Source organism: Musa acuminata, chromosome BXJ2-7, assembly GCF_036884655.1.
Source record: "Musa acuminata AAA Group cultivar baxijiao chromosome BXJ2-7, Cavendish_Baxijiao_AAA, whole genome shotgun sequence".
Classification (NCBI taxonomy): domain Eukaryota; kingdom Viridiplantae; phylum Streptophyta; class Magnoliopsida; order Zingiberales; family Musaceae; genus Musa; species Musa acuminata.
In genome coordinates, this window is record NC_088344.1 from 5,449,561 (window position 1) to 5,467,511 (window position 17,951).

At 36.4% G+C, this 17,951-nt stretch overlaps 1 protein-coding gene across 1 annotated transcript; it reads right to left on the reverse strand.

Annotated features, from left to right (window-relative positions):
* Positions 1-3,800: 3,800 nt before the first annotated feature.
* Positions 3,801-6,328, reverse strand: LOC103990398 (abscisic acid 8'-hydroxylase 1). Its single transcript, XM_009409518.3, has 7 exons — positions 5,973-6,328; positions 5,554-5,872; positions 4,970-5,359; positions 4,720-4,882; positions 4,525-4,631; positions 4,305-4,423; positions 3,801-4,205 (listed from the first exon to the last, which is right to left on the reverse strand). The coding sequence occupies exons 1-7, from the start codon at positions 6,212-6,214 to the stop codon at positions 4,091-4,093; spliced, it is 1,455 nt and encodes a 484-aa protein (XP_009407793.2). The 5' UTR covers positions 6,215-6,328; the 3' UTR covers positions 3,801-4,090.
* Positions 6,329-17,951: the final 11,623 nt, after the last annotated feature.

Here is a 17,951-nt window from a genome sequence, read left to right on the forward strand (position 1 = left end):
AAAGTAAAAATTCATAGTGACCGTGTTCAAAAGGCGATTTTCGGTAATGTCTTCTTCGCACACTCTGATGATACCCGGATCGATGGTCCAGCTTTGTGAATTCGTCTACTACTAGAATAGCATTGGAACAAAGTGTGTTAAATGGACTAATTTCAATTTACTTGTTCATAGTTTAAACGTTTCTTTGCAAAAAAATTAGTCTAATTTTTTCATATGAAGTCAGAAGTAGCCATCCATTGTTTCAAGGATATTGTCAATCAATTGAAAGATCTTGGCAAACTTCATAATAACCTCAAAATTAGTAAGCAAGGTTCTGAGGTCACTATCCAAATTGCTGGAAAAAAATTGAGAAGGTCACTTATAATCCATGAAATGACATTTCAGGTTCATGAACTAGAAAATTATGAAAACCATCCCAAAAGAGCATTCATCAAATCTCATGCTAACATCAAAACAGTGAGCAAAATTCACATGTCACTTCTTAAATAATCACAAAAGAATTGATAATGCCACTTCTGATTTATTAGAAGACTCTTTAGGTTCATAATAACCTCAAGATTATGAAGTTGTTTGAAAGGTCATAAATATCAAGCCAATTCAAAAAGATGATTCAACCGAAATATATTCAAGGAAGACGAAATATCAATCCTTTCTAGAAACTCAAAGGAATCTTGAAATATCATCGAAATACTCGATGAAAAATATCAAATGATTACAGTATCATTTGTTTCGAGTGTAAGAAGAACTCGGCATACGCGAAAAAAAAATTACATGAAATTAAATATAAAAAGGTAAATTTGACTGGAGGACAAATAGAGTTTGCCATGTACAATTCATTTGAGCTCAATAATGCACCTACTTATGCTAAATTGCATGAAACATTAAAAATATATATATACTTTGAGTTAATAAAGTTTCTAGTAAATGTTGATATTTAAAGAATAAGCATGTAAGTTTATCAAGAAATTAAAATTCATCAATGTGTGTGCATATTAAATTAGTACTGAATGTAGTAAGCTTAAAAGTAATTCTATATCGCCCACTTGTGATCATGTTCACATCCAATGAATTTGCAGTGGTGGCGTGTGTTTAGATCTATGATTCTGGGCAGTTCTCTATTTTTTTTTATCGATAAAGCGATTATAGCCAAAAAAATTAACATTCTTTTTTTAAATTATTTCGATAGCTCTTTTATGAACTCTCAAATAATTTCTAATTGGTCTCTCCAAATTTTCTCTTAAACATGTAGCATTTGGGAATTTGTAGAAGTTCTACCACAGCCTCACTGTTGTCTCTCCAAACCATTTAAGTTCCTTTTCCACTGGCACATGCCATATTTCCTCTGAGATTTTGCAGGATTTGCACCTTAATCAGCATGTTTCCTGCTTTTTGGATCATATCTTCTAGTTATTATTATTATTATCATCATCTCAACATCAACATCAATGCTTTAAGAGGCAGAGTGCTTGTGTCATATTCCAAAAGAAGGTGCATTCCCCCTCCCTAACAAGCCAGTCATCCATCATTTTCTAGCTGCCCTTCTTCATGTCTTCCTTGCATCTTTGGTTCAGTTGATGCAGAAGGTTCATCCAAGACACACACCTTAGCAAATGTGTTTTAAGGTGACAATAGCACACTCGATTCGCCCAGAGTCAATCAACCTTCTTATTACTGTGATCATTACTAGCTAACTCGATATCGCGAATCGGAGGAAAGCATAATCTTCTCTAAATAAATGAGGAGAATTGCGTGGAAACTAAGCTTTTACTTTCTGCGAGCGTATTGTATGGTGAATTAGCTGAATCATTCAGATAAAGGAATGGCCTCCATTCGATTGATAAGATGCTCGAAGTCCCACTCTATATAAATTTGTGTTGACTAGTAAACAAAAAACCAAAAATATTCGCTTAGAAGGATTAGTACTCTCGATACTTAAGTTTTAGTTAATTTAGTATTATCTATCAACATCTTCACACACATCTTTCCTTTCAGTGTCTACCATCAACAAGCTTTTTGCAACAAAGACAGATGGTTCACTCTTTCTATCTTCTTTTTTGTATCATATCAAAGTCCATCCTTTCCTTGGTTGAATCTTACAACTCTTTCCTATTCTTTTTCGGACATATATATAAATACATATATATAGATATATTATTTATACGTAACAAATGCATCAAACATCTTCAAATAAGCAGATTGACAGCAGTTGAGCGTCTGTGGTGCAGAGTTCTGCGCTTAGGTGGAAAGGAACTCTGCATCTATAGAACTACTCCCCTAACTAATGTTCTTTTTTATATTAATCGGTAATGATTGCCTTACTATAATGAAAAAGGAGAGGTCTCAACGCGTATGGAATAGTCAAATGGAAGCGAGGTCAATAGATCTGCCTTTATCGCTGGAAGACCTTCATGGGGTACACTTCGTATTGGAATCCTTCGCTCTTTAAGACTAAAAAGAAGAGAGAAAAGAGAGCTTTTGACTGTACAATCGAGGAGTACCCCTAGGTTTCTCCACGCTTTAATTAGAGTTATATATTGTTAGCATATAGCATATCTTTGTGAGATGAGGTAGATTATACTCGATGGGAAAAGCTTGAGCTAAGATTCCAAGTAATCTTTGGATCGAGATCCGAAAACTGAGGTGTCAGTGCTTCAGCCCACAGAACGTGCAGTGACAGATGTTAGTTTGCATGAACAATGAATTATCTAATAATGGTCACCAAAAATGAGGTTAAAAATAAGAATAAAATGGATTATAGTTTGTATTGCAAGGATCAACTGTGAGAAAAGATTCGATATGACCTACAAGAAATATCTTAATGCTCGATGCTGTCTCACTTGGAAGCTTCCTCGCGTCATTTACATTGGTGTGGTCAGCGTTCAGTAGCTGCAGCAAGAACAAATCCCTGGCATTGGCACGGGCACAGAGACTTTAGGGATGCGTGCCAAAGTACTATCCAACTAGTTTTATATTGGATGGGGTTGTTTTGAGTTCAAAGCAATTTCATATTTGTCGGAAAGTTTGAGTTGACTTTTCAAGTATGAATAATAATTCATTTGTGACAATCGGGACGTAATGATGCATCCAATATTATCAGGTTGGTTGGTATTACGTAGAGATCATGTTTATCTCAGAGAATGACACTTTGGGACACTTCAACATCTCGGGATCATGGTGTGGATTTATGTGGCCATCGGATCTGTAGCAGTGTTGATGAATTGCCTCTTCCTACTGTTGATTTGGTGGGAAGTTTCAGCCATAGACTATAGATAAGAAAGCACCTTTCTTGCATAGCGATAGCAGGAATATTCATTTAATCAGAGATCGGTACGTGGCGGATTAAGCTAATTATTCAAATATAAAATACTTCTAGAATATTTCGTTCGTATCGTAAAAGATTTCTTCGATCAATCTTACGAGATATATCATACCAGATGTCGATTTTTAATGTACTCAAACAAAAGGTCAATGTCGAGTCGACACGTATGTTCGAAGACTTATGCACGTATGTTCAAACCAAGTAGAATCGATCACGAACATCGTCCCACGATAGTGAAGAAAAATGCAATCTATGTATGTGGTGGCTTTACAGAGTGGCACTTACGTTTAACCAGTTGCTAGTAATTGTTAGCAGCAGTGGCCACAGCTACCACCGTCGTTTCTATTGTCACATATCATGCACAATACAAAGTGGATACTGGCGCTGCTTAAAAGTTCGCAGCAAGTAGTTCTTTATAGAGTCCGGATGTGATCTTTTGATAGGGTGCCCAAATCGATCACAGGGTCAGCATGCATTATAATAAATAGGAGAAGATTTTTATGATCCATAGTGCATATTATTCAATGGGGAGCAGCTTTGACACAGTGGAAAAGGTTGGATTTCTCATTCCCTTCCTCTTCCCACTCTTCCTATCGTTGACAGAAAGCATGGGTGACCTGAGCTGAGGTTTCCTCGTCGCTCAGTGTGTCAATCGAAAAGACTGTACTGTACAACTTGGGGGTGTGTGAGAAGGCCTCTGGAGGAACTGCAATCGCTTTTATGATTACAGGGTCCTGCTGCTTGAAAGCGTCCCTGGAAATCGCCATTGGATCAAGCTGTATGGTCCTCGACTGGTGACTTGAGAGAGAATCTCAGGGGCAAGCCATTCAGGGGCAGCACAAAAGGTCCGAACTGAATACCGCTTTGGCATCCCACCATAGACCACCTGATAGAGATAGCAATGCATCAACACCAGGAAGAGAGGTCAACGGAGACGAAAAGTCAAGGGGCGGTATCTGACTTTTGATGGTTTTGGCTGGGTTACCTGTATTTGGTGGTGAGGTGATGGAGGAGCACGAGCATCTCCAGCTTCGCGAGCTCATTGCCAGGGCAGGAATGGGACCCGTTTCCAAATGGCATGAAAGTGTTGGGTTTTGGAGCAACCTGCAACAGTCGACAAAAAAGAGACCAGAATTATTTGTCTGCAGGAGGAGGAAAGGCGACTGATGGAGATAGGGGCGGCGCGGCCGTCCTCCTTCGCCCACCTCAAATCTGGAGGGATCAAATTTTTCCGGGTCAGCGAAGTTATCCGGGCTGTGGTGAATGTTTCGGAAGAGCGGCAACACCTTCCAACCCTTGGGAATCAGATACCCTGCACCACATCACACGGGGAGAAGTCAGCACAGCAGATACCTCCGCCGACATCCTTTGCATGGATAGAGGTTGTGACGCCAACTCACCTTCGTACTCCACATCTTCCACCGCTTCTCTGAAGGTAAAAGATAAGACGGAGGCCACCCTCATCGTCTCCTGAATCACCCTCGATGTGAGTGGCATCCTCTTGGTATCAGCCCAAGTCAGGGACTTGCCGTCTTTGCTCCTCGTGATCTCCTCTTGCTCTTCCTGAGATACGCAGTCCATGTCAAGCTCTTTCTACTGAAAACGACACTTGGAGATGGGAGGAGGAAGAGGAAGAAGAAAGCATCTTACCGTCACTGCTCGTAAGATGCCTGGGTTATCCCCGAGGTACTTGACGATCCAGGTGAGCACGCTGGCAGTGGTGTCCCGGGCTGCAAAGATGACGCCGATAATGTTGTCGGCAATCTGATCGTCGGTGAGCGCTTCTTTGGTTTCCATGAAAGAGCCAAGCAGACCATTGGCCTCCGTCTTCGACTGCGTCCTCCTGGACGACACAATCTTGGCCACAATTTGAGCCAGCTGTTTCCTGGCCTTCATTGCCTTGTAGAAGAGGGTCCCAGGCAGGTTGACGGGCATGGAGTTGTACCCCTTCTCCAGGGTGTAGTAACACTGCTTCAGATCCTCGATGTAGCAGATCTCATCATTCCCAAAGATAGAGAGGAGTGCCACATTGAACGCGTACTGCAGGAAAGCAGCGGACGCGCATCAAAACAGAGAGACAGACGACGGGAACACAAGGGAAAAGGAGGAGCAGAGCATCAAAGAAAAGCGATCTTTCACGGTGTTGGAAGGTCAGAAGTAGACCGAATCAATTTCCTACAGGTTTGACTTTGCAGCTCAAATTTAGATTTGTAGTAGCGTCTGCGAGAGCTTACCGTCTTCATTTCAAGGAAGGTATTAACGAAACGGCCGTCCCAGGAGCGCAAGGCCCGGAGAGCGGCGGCCTCAATGCCGGCGACGGAGCCGCGGATGGCGTCGGGCATGAGAGCCCGCAGCACGAGGCGGCGGAGGCGGGCGTGGTAGTCGCCCTGCTGGAAGAAGATGGCCTGGGGACCCAGCATCCGCTCCTTGCTGGCGGGGAACGTCGGATTGAACAGGTGAGCCCGCGTCACCAGCACGAACCTTGCCGCCTCAGGGCTCGACACCATGACGCAGGGGCAGCCCAGGATGTGGGTCTTAAAGATGGGACCGTACCTGCAACCACCATCACCACCAGCAGCGTTATGTGCGGTGACAAAAAGGAAATGGGACATCGACAACAATCCTTTTCCACCGACAGGCAGAAGCCACGAACCTCTTCTGCTTGAGGGCGAAGAAGGCGTTGGGATTGTTGGAGTAGAGCTGCAAGGTCTCTCCAATATAAGGCCAGCCCATGGAGCCCGGCGGCAAGGGCAGACTACGGGACCCGGTGAGGAATGCTCGCGAAAGCAGATAGTAGATGAGGCACAGGAACAGGAAGCAGAGGGTGAGGGACGGAAAAAGCATGATCGTCAAGGACGCATTCGGGACGACGGTGGCGACGCAAGTGGAACTCATCGTTGGTCGGAGAGGAGGAGGAGGAGGACAGGGGAAGGTGTGGATTATCCTGTGTGAGGATTTGATGTGCGTCAATGGGGAGGGAAGGGGGTTTTATAGGGGAGCCAATACAGCCGATGCACCCACGGAAATCTATTCCAGCTAATGTAGCTGAACCTCGGAACACTGAATGAAGCAGTGATCATAATATGCATCGTTGCAATGCAATTGTTGGGAAAGATAGAAGAAAGACAAAAAGTAATATAAAACATAAATAAATAAATAATGATCAATGAGTGTAAGCTTCCCAAAGAAATGAAATAGTACGTGTCAAATCACTTGCACGTGTTTGACTTTCCAATCCATACTCTGTCAGGTTTTTTTTTTTTCCAAGTATTTAGAGCTGAGTAGAAAAACTAAATAAAGCGAAAGTCAAACTCTCTTCCCAAGTTTTTGTTCTTCATAAATATATTTATTTGTTTACTTAAAATCAGATAGATTCAGACTAAGTATTAACTATGTTTTTGTACGGGGGATTGCAAAAATGGAAGAGTAGAAAGGTATTAAACCAACTAAAAGAATGGAAAATGTAATGTTAGAGAAGCCATGGAGATCAAATAGGTGGAGAAGAGTCAAGCAAAAAAGGGTTAATTATGAGGGGAAGAAGTGGTGAGGTAAAAATAGGAAGATGAGACCCACTGGGGGGGAAGCTTAGTGGGGAGCTACTACTCTTCACTTTAAATAAAGGGTTGGATCCTTCATAGCTCCAGCCAATTACGCGTGTGATCTGAGTTGTTGACACATGGAATGGGCCTTCCATTCTATACCACAGCTCTTCGATTGTCTTTTTATGGCCTACTCTCTCTCTCTCTCTCTCTCTCTCTAATCAATAAAAAGATTATAGCTTGCCATCTGTTTCTGGCTTTCTCATGGCTGTTTATCTTTCATCACCTGATCTCATCATTTATGTCTACGAAAAATCAAACCATGAAGGAATGTGATGTAGCGTGTGATTGACGTTTTACACCACATATCATCACTTGTCCGAAATGAATCGATTTCGCTTCGATCCATCATTGTGTTACTCACGAGTTTCAAGAACAAGAGAGTGACGGCGCAGCTTAATCTTGGATTAGGCATCTAATTAGAGACATTAAGTGTCTACTTGCTTGCTTTGAGGGAAGTAAAATCGCGCATAATATTTATCCTGTCGAAAAGGTGATCGGACGGTGCAATGAATGGCTAATTGCACTCGTGCTACCAAATCCTTTATGAGGGACAGCCAAGAATACGATGAACAGCTAAGGCCTCTTCGAGCACAAATGGGCACGTCTCGGAGAAGGACCACCGGAGACCTCAGACGCCATTGGGCGACTGGGATTTGTACTCCGCACCACTGTAGTCCACCTGTCCGTCATCCCCATGCACGGGGAGCTCACTGTTGGCCTCGAACAAGAGAGTGATTGCAACGCCAAATGTACGTCGACTCTCTCGCAAGTCGTGGAATCTTCTGCACCGCCAACTCTAAAGAACTCCGGTGAAGTTCCCCGAGGACTTCCATAGATTCAAGTAACATATGGTTGGAAAGCTTTGATTTATATTAATTGACTAAAGCTAATACGATGATTAACGGCGAACTGAATCAAATTGAATTTTGGTTCGATTAGGATGAGATAGGTCAAACGGGAATCATTTCGAATTTACCTAATCAAACTGGTTCAAAATCAATTAATTTGATTCGATTAATCAGTTAATTAGTTTATAATTTTAAGTAATTATATATTTATATATATATAGAATATATTTGGATCGATTGAATCGGACCTAATAAGATCAATATAATAATACTTGCGAAATTAGGCCCTATATCATTTGATACCGAGACATTTGGGTCATTTTGATTGATCGGATTAAATCGATTAAGGGTTCGATATAGTAAATTTAGTTGGAGTAATATTTTTTTAAAATAAGATCATAAAATCTTAATAAACATGTTATCTCACTCAATAAACATTTTTAAGATGTTATTTCACTTAATAAACATGTTATCTCATAAATAAAGTTTGAACACAAATATCATAAAATCTCAAGAAGACATACCAAGGATCTATCCGAGTTCTTGATGCATCACGAAAGAGATGGATGATATGTAAATTTTGGTGATAATGGTAGAAGAAAAATTCCTTATTATGATAATGTTGATAACAATTTTTTAAGATGTTTTATTATGTGTGAATCAAAGTATTGTAATTTTAAGTCACTCATGCAACTAAGTGTTTGTTATTAGATTTATAATACGATATTAATTTCATCCTAAGATTAAAAATATATATAATAGGCTTAAAATATGAAATTATGTATATTATTAATTTTGATTGATTAAATAACTCATATGTAATATTTTCTTTTTGTCTTGAATGACAATATGATACGAATTAAATAAGAAATTAGGACATGCTAGCATAACTTCTTTACTAATTTAGTCACATAAAAATCTAGCTCAACTTTGTGGGTCATCGGATACTTCTCAAATAGGAAAATAATTTAAAAAGTATCTTTAGCATAAATATGATATACAAAATAAAATTAATACACTTTGCGGATAGGGTTGAGGATGAAAACATCTTAAGAATTAAAAATTTTGAGATAAAAATATATATCATCTCAATAAATTTGATGTCTTCTATATAGCGAAAAATCTTCAAATTTGGATGAATTTTTATTTTGTATAATCGAGTATTAAAACCTAAAAGATATAAACAAAAAGTGTTCCAAATGAGTTGAAATTAATTGTGTATGCCACACAGTATTATCTCAGTAAGTTTCAGCAACTAAAATTAGTGTAAATAACACTAAAAAAACAATGTAAAAATGATCCCATCCTCTTTTTTTTGTCTAATACCTATAACATAGTACTTGTGTACTATGTTATAATATTTTTTAGTATTATTAAAAATACTGTAACATAATATAAAAATACTATAAACATTATTTTATTTTATTTTAGTATTTTTCTAATAAAAAAATTATAACTAAATCGATTGACCATAAGAAAATATATGGAAAAAATGGGATTACTTTTCTGAAAAAAACTAAAAAATAACTTTTTTTCGAGGAATTACCTCAAAAAATATATGTATAGTGAAGGGGAAGAATTTGACCGGTCAAGAGATGACAACACCTCAACTATCTTGGAATCCTCAACACCTTATCCTTTGGCAAGCATTGTCAACGCGACGCCTCCGAGTTACATTAAATTGTGGGAGTGCCGAAGAAGACTCTTCGGGCGATAGTTGATAAGGTCACGCAGCTGTCTTGGCTCTTCTTTTCTCTGGCGTCGAACAGACGGATAAGTGCGTGAAGTCAACAATATCATTACGTAAGGATGGCTGGGGTTCATGAACGAAGACACAGAACTGCAACTTTGACTCGACCGTCCTAAATCAGGAGGAGGAGCAGTTCGAGTTTGGAGCCGATGATGAGTTCATGTCACTCTTGACTTATCTTCCTCGTGTGCGATGGCGTTTGGCACCTTTAGCAGTCGACGGGTAACAAACACCCATCTTGGCTTTTCCTTCCGATGAAGAGGTGCCCTTTTGTATGCATAATGTCCACGGCGGCTGCGGTTTCCCACCCTTTGCCCAAAGTACCGATTCCACCACCATATAAAAATGAAGGCAATATACATGCAAAGGTCAGGTTTTCACTGGTTAGTTTTTTGACATTGTGTCTGGGATGTCTTTTTCTGTAACTCTCAATTTTGTCTCTCTTTATATTTCAATTCTTTGCACTTCGTTCTTTGAATCGAACCGATTTGAGTAACCCTAAGTGACTTCTCTTCCTTTATCATCTCTTTTGTTTCTCTATTTTTCTTTATTTTTTTATATCAAAAATGAAGAGTGAGATGAAGTTGACTTTGATCGACTCACCTTTGACTTATTCTTTTCCAAACAAATGGAAGAAAAGATGGAAAACCAAATCGATTTGAGTCAATTGATTTGGATAATTTTCCAATAGAGAGGTGTCATATCGTAAAAGTTAATTATTAAACTTTTTTTAAGGTAAAATAATTTATTGAAAGATCTCAGTTGCCAAAAGAAAGTTGTCGTAAATAGTTTCCTTCCCTCTCACGAACAAGCAAAGGGGTTCGCACTCCGAATGATGAGGGATGGCAGACGAGCAAGTCACTGCGCATGTCGGTGCGTTATGATCGCTGATCCAAAGTCAGTGGGTTCCATCGTGAAGCACCCACCACTATTTGTTCCTGCACTGAGTCTCTCAAACACATTTCAAGGAGCATTGATTTCCTGATGCGAGGAACACGATCATGTATACGTACGTTGGACGCCAACCCTTTCCCGCCTCATGCATGAACGTTGAGAGGCCTATGAACTAGGATTGGCGGTTGAGCTGTGGAGTTGTGTTACTGTAAAAGGTTGTGTCAGGGCCAGATTACGATTCGGTTTGAATTAGAATCAAATTGAGCTGGAATCGAAATCGAACTGGTTTGATGATCCGTCGATTCTAAATCGAATATGATAAGGGACAATTTGGTCGATCGGTTATTGGTGCGGCTCGTAGGCTCGCGAGAAATTATCTGTTTTGGACGATAGACGTACCCGCACAGTTTTATCCTTTCGGAGCATGTGAGCTCCAAAAGACGTCTTTTAGAGTTTACACCTTCCGAAAGAACAAAATCGTGTAGGTACATCCATCACCCAAAGCGAATAATTTCTCACGAGCTTACGAGTCACATCAATGATCGATCGACAAAATTGTCCCTTATCAAATTGGCACTAGAAGGAGGACTCAAGGCCTACACCTTGGCCGAGCAAACTCACTACCATGCCGTGCACCTTAATTATGAGCTCTTAACTCCCTTACGGAAGGGAGCAATGATAAAGCCATTTAATATCATATTGGCGGAGGAATATAGGAACCAATGACTCATAAGTCTCCCTTACCCTCATAGGCGTATTTTGGAGTTCATATGAAGGATAAAATCGTACGGATATGCCCATCGCCCAAAGCCGACAATTCCTTATGAACCTACGTGCCACACCAATGGTCAACCGACCAAATTTTCCCTTAAGAATCGAAATGAATCTCGAACAATTCAATTATTTTTCTTAAGTTTGAAAAATCAAAATTATTGATTCACAAACCAACGATTCCGATTTGAATTATGGATCGAACCATTCTATAATTATATATTTATTTTATTTAAAAATATATTTATAATTTTTATATTTTAAAAATTTTAATAGAAAATACTAAAAATTTTGGTGATTCAAATCGGGATCGTCGGGATGGAAATAGGGACTATCAATTTCAATTCTGATTCTAAAATGGACCCTTGTAGATTTAATTCTAAAATCAAAATTATTGATTCGAAAATCATGACCCCTTCGTACACCCATTATATTTTGTTAATGCTTTACATAAATGAAATGATACATGAAAAGTATTTTTTGAATATTTTTTTTGGAGGGTATTATCTTTTTATATATTTTTATTTTTAATTTTAAATGTCTCTTATAAGATGATGATTGTTGCAAGGTATTCTCTTTTTATAGTTTTCAAAAAGAATTCTTGAAATATCTCTACCTTCCCTGATAGTATATTGAGCAAGTTCAATGCTCTATGTACAAGATTTATACTTCTAGCTATTATTTTTTGGTACATCCATCAAAACCCTATATGTCTTTTAAAAATTAATGTTATAACTAGACAAATGGATTAAAAAATGAATGGAAACCAACTCAGCTATAAAAATAAGATTTCAAGGGTGTCATTATTGGTTTAGAAGCAATAACAAAAAAATAGAAATGTTTTTATGTTAGTTATAATATTTTTTACACAGTAAAAGAATTAGGACACTTCACCCAATTTGTTATCTCCTTATAAGGATATTTCAGAAAGTATAACAAATAGAAGGTACCCTTTGATAATTGTATTAAAATTAATTAATGCAATTAAATTCGAACCATCAATGATTTTTGAACCAAAATCATTTGTAGCCAATTGGATTTTAATTTTATAAAATTAAAATCAATAATTTTAAAACAATATGAACCCTAGATTTGACTTTGCAGGAACATATACTTGAGCGGAAGGAAGTGTAGATGGGACTAATTATATATTATCCATTGTAGTTAGATTTTCTTAATATTATGATTTCTAAACTTAAAAAATTTATATTAGAATTATTATAGTTATAAAAGTGAAAGAAGTAGATCCATTTACCCTAACGCTAACGAAACACGAAATAATTTTAATATTTCTAGTTGATAATGATGGACAACGATAACGAGCGGTGGCACTATTAGAGGCTATGAGTAGCTACTATGAATAATGAGAGAGATAATGAAAGATGAGGGTTGCTCTGTATTTATGTTGGCGTTGATGTAGATACCGAGTGACCATTTTGCTACTCGGCAACTGCATTAACATTAACATAATGATCGACCCTTTTGCCGTTCTACATATATATCGATGTCAATACAGTTGCTGAGTGATGAAATGACAACTTAGCTTTTGTGTTGGTATCGATGCAAATATCGAGTGATCATTTCATTGCTCGACAACTGCGTCAACATCGATGCATATACAAAGCGATGAAAAGGTCATTCGATAACTATGTTAATATCGACGCATATGCAGAGTAGCCCTCATCTTTCAACGTCGCTCTCCTCATCTATAGCAACCTACGGTCGCCAACGTTATCATTGTCCATCACCATCGACGTCGTTCATAATTTCTAATTAAAATATTAAAATTATTTTAAATTATTTTTATATTTTGATCGATAAAATGGACGACATTATGATAAACATATATATATATATATGTTTTACTTTCATAATTATAAAGATTTTAATATAAAATTTTTAAATTTAAAAATTAAAGATCTAATAATACTAATATGTACTTAGTCTGAGATGACGCGTACAGGAATGAGTGAAGGAGACAACCATGTGGCCACTGTATCCTTCATTTTCTTTTGTGGGGTTTGGTTGGTCGTTTATGATGACAGCATATGGGCTCGCAAACCAATGAATTCGTTGGCTTGTGAGGCTCGCGATTCGGTAGGTCGGGGCGGCTCGCCAGCTAAAGGGCGCCAATTTGTTGGACATGTGTGGGACACATGTGTCCGCCCCAATCCCGACCTACCACCGCGTTGACAACGACTTTACTGATGAGATGATGGAGTTTGCTTTCGGTCAACGATCTGTCGATGTGGTGATTAGGACATTTTAGACCAAATATCAAGAGAATCAAGAATTTTTAAGTTTATCGGGTCATTTTTATCTTTTTAAGATTTTTTTTTTAAACTTAAAAAGTTAAAATCATTCGGATACATTAATCATTTAAAACAAATAATTGTTCGTGAATCTACCGGTCACACCAATAACAAATTAATCAAATATTGACTTATTAAATTGACGTTAGAAAAATGATCTTGAGCTCAAATGTGAGAAAGAGTATTGATAAAAATATTTAGTCTCATATTGATCGAAGAGTAAGGAATCAATGACTCATAAATTCGTTAGATCATCCTTAATCTTAAAAGTATTTTTTTAATTTTAAAAGGATAAAATAGTATATATACACTTATCACCAAAAATATAAAATTCCTCATGAGCCTACGTGCTAGATAGACCGATCAAATGTTAATTTATCAAGTAGAAACAACCCGCCACTACAAACTCTATAAATATCACAAAATGTACTAATAAGTGTTTTAAGAATCATTATTTGATTCTAATTATATTTAATTTATATTTATATATATATATATTTTATATTTTAATTTAAATAATAATTTTTTTAGTAAATTAACACTTATTATTATAAATATGTCATATATCCCAAAATCTAAGTAAAAGGAAAAGGCAAGACTTGAGTGTGTATATATATATATATATATATATATATATATATATATATATATATATATATATATATATATATATATATATATATATATAAGCACTCGAATGATGTCATCAATACTTATGGTAGTATAAATATATTTCGTAAAAATAGATTTTAATTCTCATGTAGTTCATCCATGCAACAACTAAACCATGTCCGATACATTGTTCCACGTTCTATGGGCGAAGGATCCTCCAAAAGCTAAAAAAACTGAAGTTTCATCGTTTGTCAAATCAACTTTTATTTTATTGGTAGCTCTGATAGCCTATGAATAGACATGCAATTTTCCACTTTCATAGAGATGATGTCGAGGAATTAATATCTGCACAAAGATACATCATATTCCGATCCATCAGTCACATCACCACCTCATGACAATGTCAACATGAATGTTCATCATTCTGACACTACCATCGAGGTTTCTAATTTCAACATAAATCATTATACGTACTTATAATATTTGATGATTCAATATATATGTCAATGATTAAATAATAATCGATGATTTCATGTTACCGTTCAGAAAATTATTATCCGAATTCACTTTATAACAAAAGGTTTTCGATGCATTTATTTTTTTTAGTCTTTCGACCTCATTAATTTAAATATTAAAGAAGTTGTCTAATACTATCATGAATTGACCTTTGAAAGCCCGGATTTGATCGGATGAATTAGTAAAACAATATATTTATATTTTTTAAAACATAAAAAGTAGTAAAAAGTTTAACAACGAAAACTTTCATAGTAAAAAAATAATAATGGATTCGAAAATCTCATCATGAACTCTAACTCCCATGCGATGGAGGATAACGACAAGAGTTGAGAGGCAACCTCGAGAGAAGATTGCGGCCAAGTGGTAGGGAACTCAAATCATTAATAGATTTCTTAACTTAAAAGGTCACACCATTGCTTTCTTTTTCTTTCATTGTTTTTTTGGTTTGTGTCGGCAAACCGAAGTGCGAGCAGCAATCTTGCGTTTGGTGTGCCTCTGCATGCAGAGTCATCATGTACTTGCGGAGTAATCTATGATGGAAAGGTGAGACCATCGACGCGATACACACCACTATTATGCCCTCTAACGAGTGTCAAAGTGTGAGCACCGAGCGATCCAGCTGTGGGACATGTTGTATGTTGCAGAGATGATCTGGGCATCACCTTAGACGACCATCCGAGTTGGTGGAAAGATGAGCATACGAAAGGCTCGAAGGAGCTACCAACCGATATAGTAGAATACAAGGATCTGTTTGTGTGCAGCAGTAGTGCTTCGATAGTTGGATCACGGTCGGATACGTGTATACGTGTTAGTCTTCGGGAAGAGTAGCTACGTAGATGGAAGATGATTCGGGCGTACAGCCAATTGCGTTGCGTTCATTATGTGTGAAGGATGGCTATGGTGGGTGGACCAAATAAAGAGGAATCGAATGACAATAATCGCCTGGGAATCATCGACGTGCTTTTCCTTGCATGCTTTGAGGCTATTATGGACGTCGCATTACCACCACCAGTGGTTGGTGGGTTGGCGATGGATCAGAATCTTGGATCTAATGAGGTCTTTTCGAGTCGTGGAATCCACCTCAAGATTTATTTATCTAAATGGATATTTTGTCTGTTATATTATTTAATTCTATAAAAATCATGGTTGAAATAGTTCTGTGTTGGTAGGATTATGATCCCGAGATGAAAATATAATGTTTTTATTAGTATAATCGATATTATATTCGATAAAGTTATTAGACGAATATTGGATTTGCATTTATCCTTTGAACTCTCTGATCGTTCGATAATTTTCTTTTTGACAAAGGATAGGTAGTGAATACAAATTTTGATCTACTTTATTAGATATGATAGCTTGCACCTTTGGTTCAACATAGTTGTTTTGTGTTGGTTGTGATTTTAAATTTCATTTTATTTTTATGTGTAAGGACGATATATAACTCTTGCATTCGTCTTTCTAATTTTTTTTTCTTTTCTATGCATGTCGTTAGGTATCGCTTAAGTACGATACGATTTTAGGCAAAATCAACCAAGGATGAGATGACAAAGTGGATCTCAATTGCATGATGATTCACTTTGTAAAGATCGCACCGTAGTGAGGAAAAGCTTCGTAGCTACATGTAAAACCTCATCGATGAAGTGCTGAGAAGATGATCGTTGTAGAGCCATACTCGAAGACTTCAATTCAGCTCCATGGACCGGCCTTACTCTCTAGTGGATCACTTGCCATTCCTCAACGATGGGCTTTGGCACCGGCCACCAACTAATTACTTTTCAATTTTGATACAATTGAACAATGTTGAATTCTAGTTGGAGGAATACACTTGTAATATCCCGACATGGATGAGATTAAAATTAACTTATAAAAGTCTGATAAATATGATATTATTAATTTTAATTTAAATTGATGGATTAATTAGTCTATTAGGTTAGAGTCGTGACAACACTAGCATAGGATGAGAGGGAAACTATCCTATTGATCTCGAATCCTAAATTTTCCTTAAAATTAAATATTCAAAATTAAAAACAGGCCTACGTTATGCAATTTTGCTTTGTTAAAAGAAATGTGTCAACTATAACGCATAATCTTGCTAACATAGGTTGAACAAAAAGATTAACTCTTTAGCGAAGAGTCCAAAATGCTAACTTTTTTTTTTTTTAGTAAGCAAACACACTTTAAGCTTAATACAGGCTAAGTTTGAATAATTAATTTTTTTTAAATAATAAACCCATGATATTCTTTTCTAAAATAATATATATATTTTTTGTTTCAAGGCTTTTGATAAAAAGACTGTTTCTTGATAAAATCCCAAAACTTAAGGATTTTTTAGGATAAATCACCATAATATAAAAATAAGTCGGTTGAATGTGGTATTGCAATGCCCTAAGATTAGATTGATCCCCTCCGAAGATTAACTATCTGTCAAAGATTTAACATCTCAATCTTGTTTCTATGGAATTGCAAGGAATCGAAAGAGAGGACTTGTATTTCTCGCTTTTCATAAGAGGGTAGAATTCGGATTTATAAAAACCTTAAATAAATTCTTAATACATAGACGTTATTTAGTAAAAATTTTTATGGGTAAATTATCCTGCATATATTAGCGATTAAATTTAACTTTTTATATTTATTGATGTGTTGTTAACTTTTTATTTATACATATAGGGGTGTTCAAATCTAATAAAAAAATTAAGTCGACTTGATTTGATTTTGAAGACTATAAGTGATTTTGATTTGGGATACTTTTTCTTGATTTGATTAATTAACTTGAATCATATCAAATTAATGTTAATTTAAAAAATCTCAATCTAGTTAAGTTCATTGTCCTAAGGCTTATCTGGTTTAAATCGATTAATTAAACTAATCCAAAAGTATAATTTTATGGTTTTAATTATAAATTTTATCATATCGATCCATTCAATTATACAAAAGTGATTTATTTTAAAAAAAAATAAAAATTTAATTTATTTTAAATTATAAATTGATTAATAAATACTAATTTTAAATTAATTTGATTAAGTAAATTCAAATGAGTTTTAATTCGAGCAAGAGACCTTTGGTTGGTCGATCATTAGTGTGGCTCGTTGGCTCGTTTTGAGGGCGTATGATTTTATCCTTTTAAAATATATAAATTTAAAAAAAATATATTTTAAGAGTAAGAGAGACCCGAAGGAGTTATGAATCATTGGTTTCCATACTTCTCAATCGATATGAGACTAAATGGTATCTTATATTTAATTAAAAAAAAATCGATTGATCGAAATATTTTTTAAAAATTATATAATTAGATATTATAAAATAATAAATGCAACGGAAGCACCGACT

What these genes read in the sequence shown, in the direction of transcription:
- LOC103990398 (XM_009409518.3), bottom strand. Translation starts at nt 6,214, where the DNA reads ATGAGTTCCACTTGCGTCGCCACCGTCGTCCCGAATGCGTCCTTGACG. An exon ending in CCTTCCTTGAAATGAAGACG is followed by an intron (nt 5,360 to 5,553) that starts GTAAGCTCTCGC and finishes GCTTTCCTGCAG; the next exon opens with TACGCGTTCAATGTGGCACT. An exon ending in GCATCTTACGAGCAGTGACG is followed by an intron (nt 4,883 to 4,969) that starts GTAAGATGCTTT and finishes TGCGTATCTCAG; the next exon opens with GAAGAGCAAGAGGAGATCAC.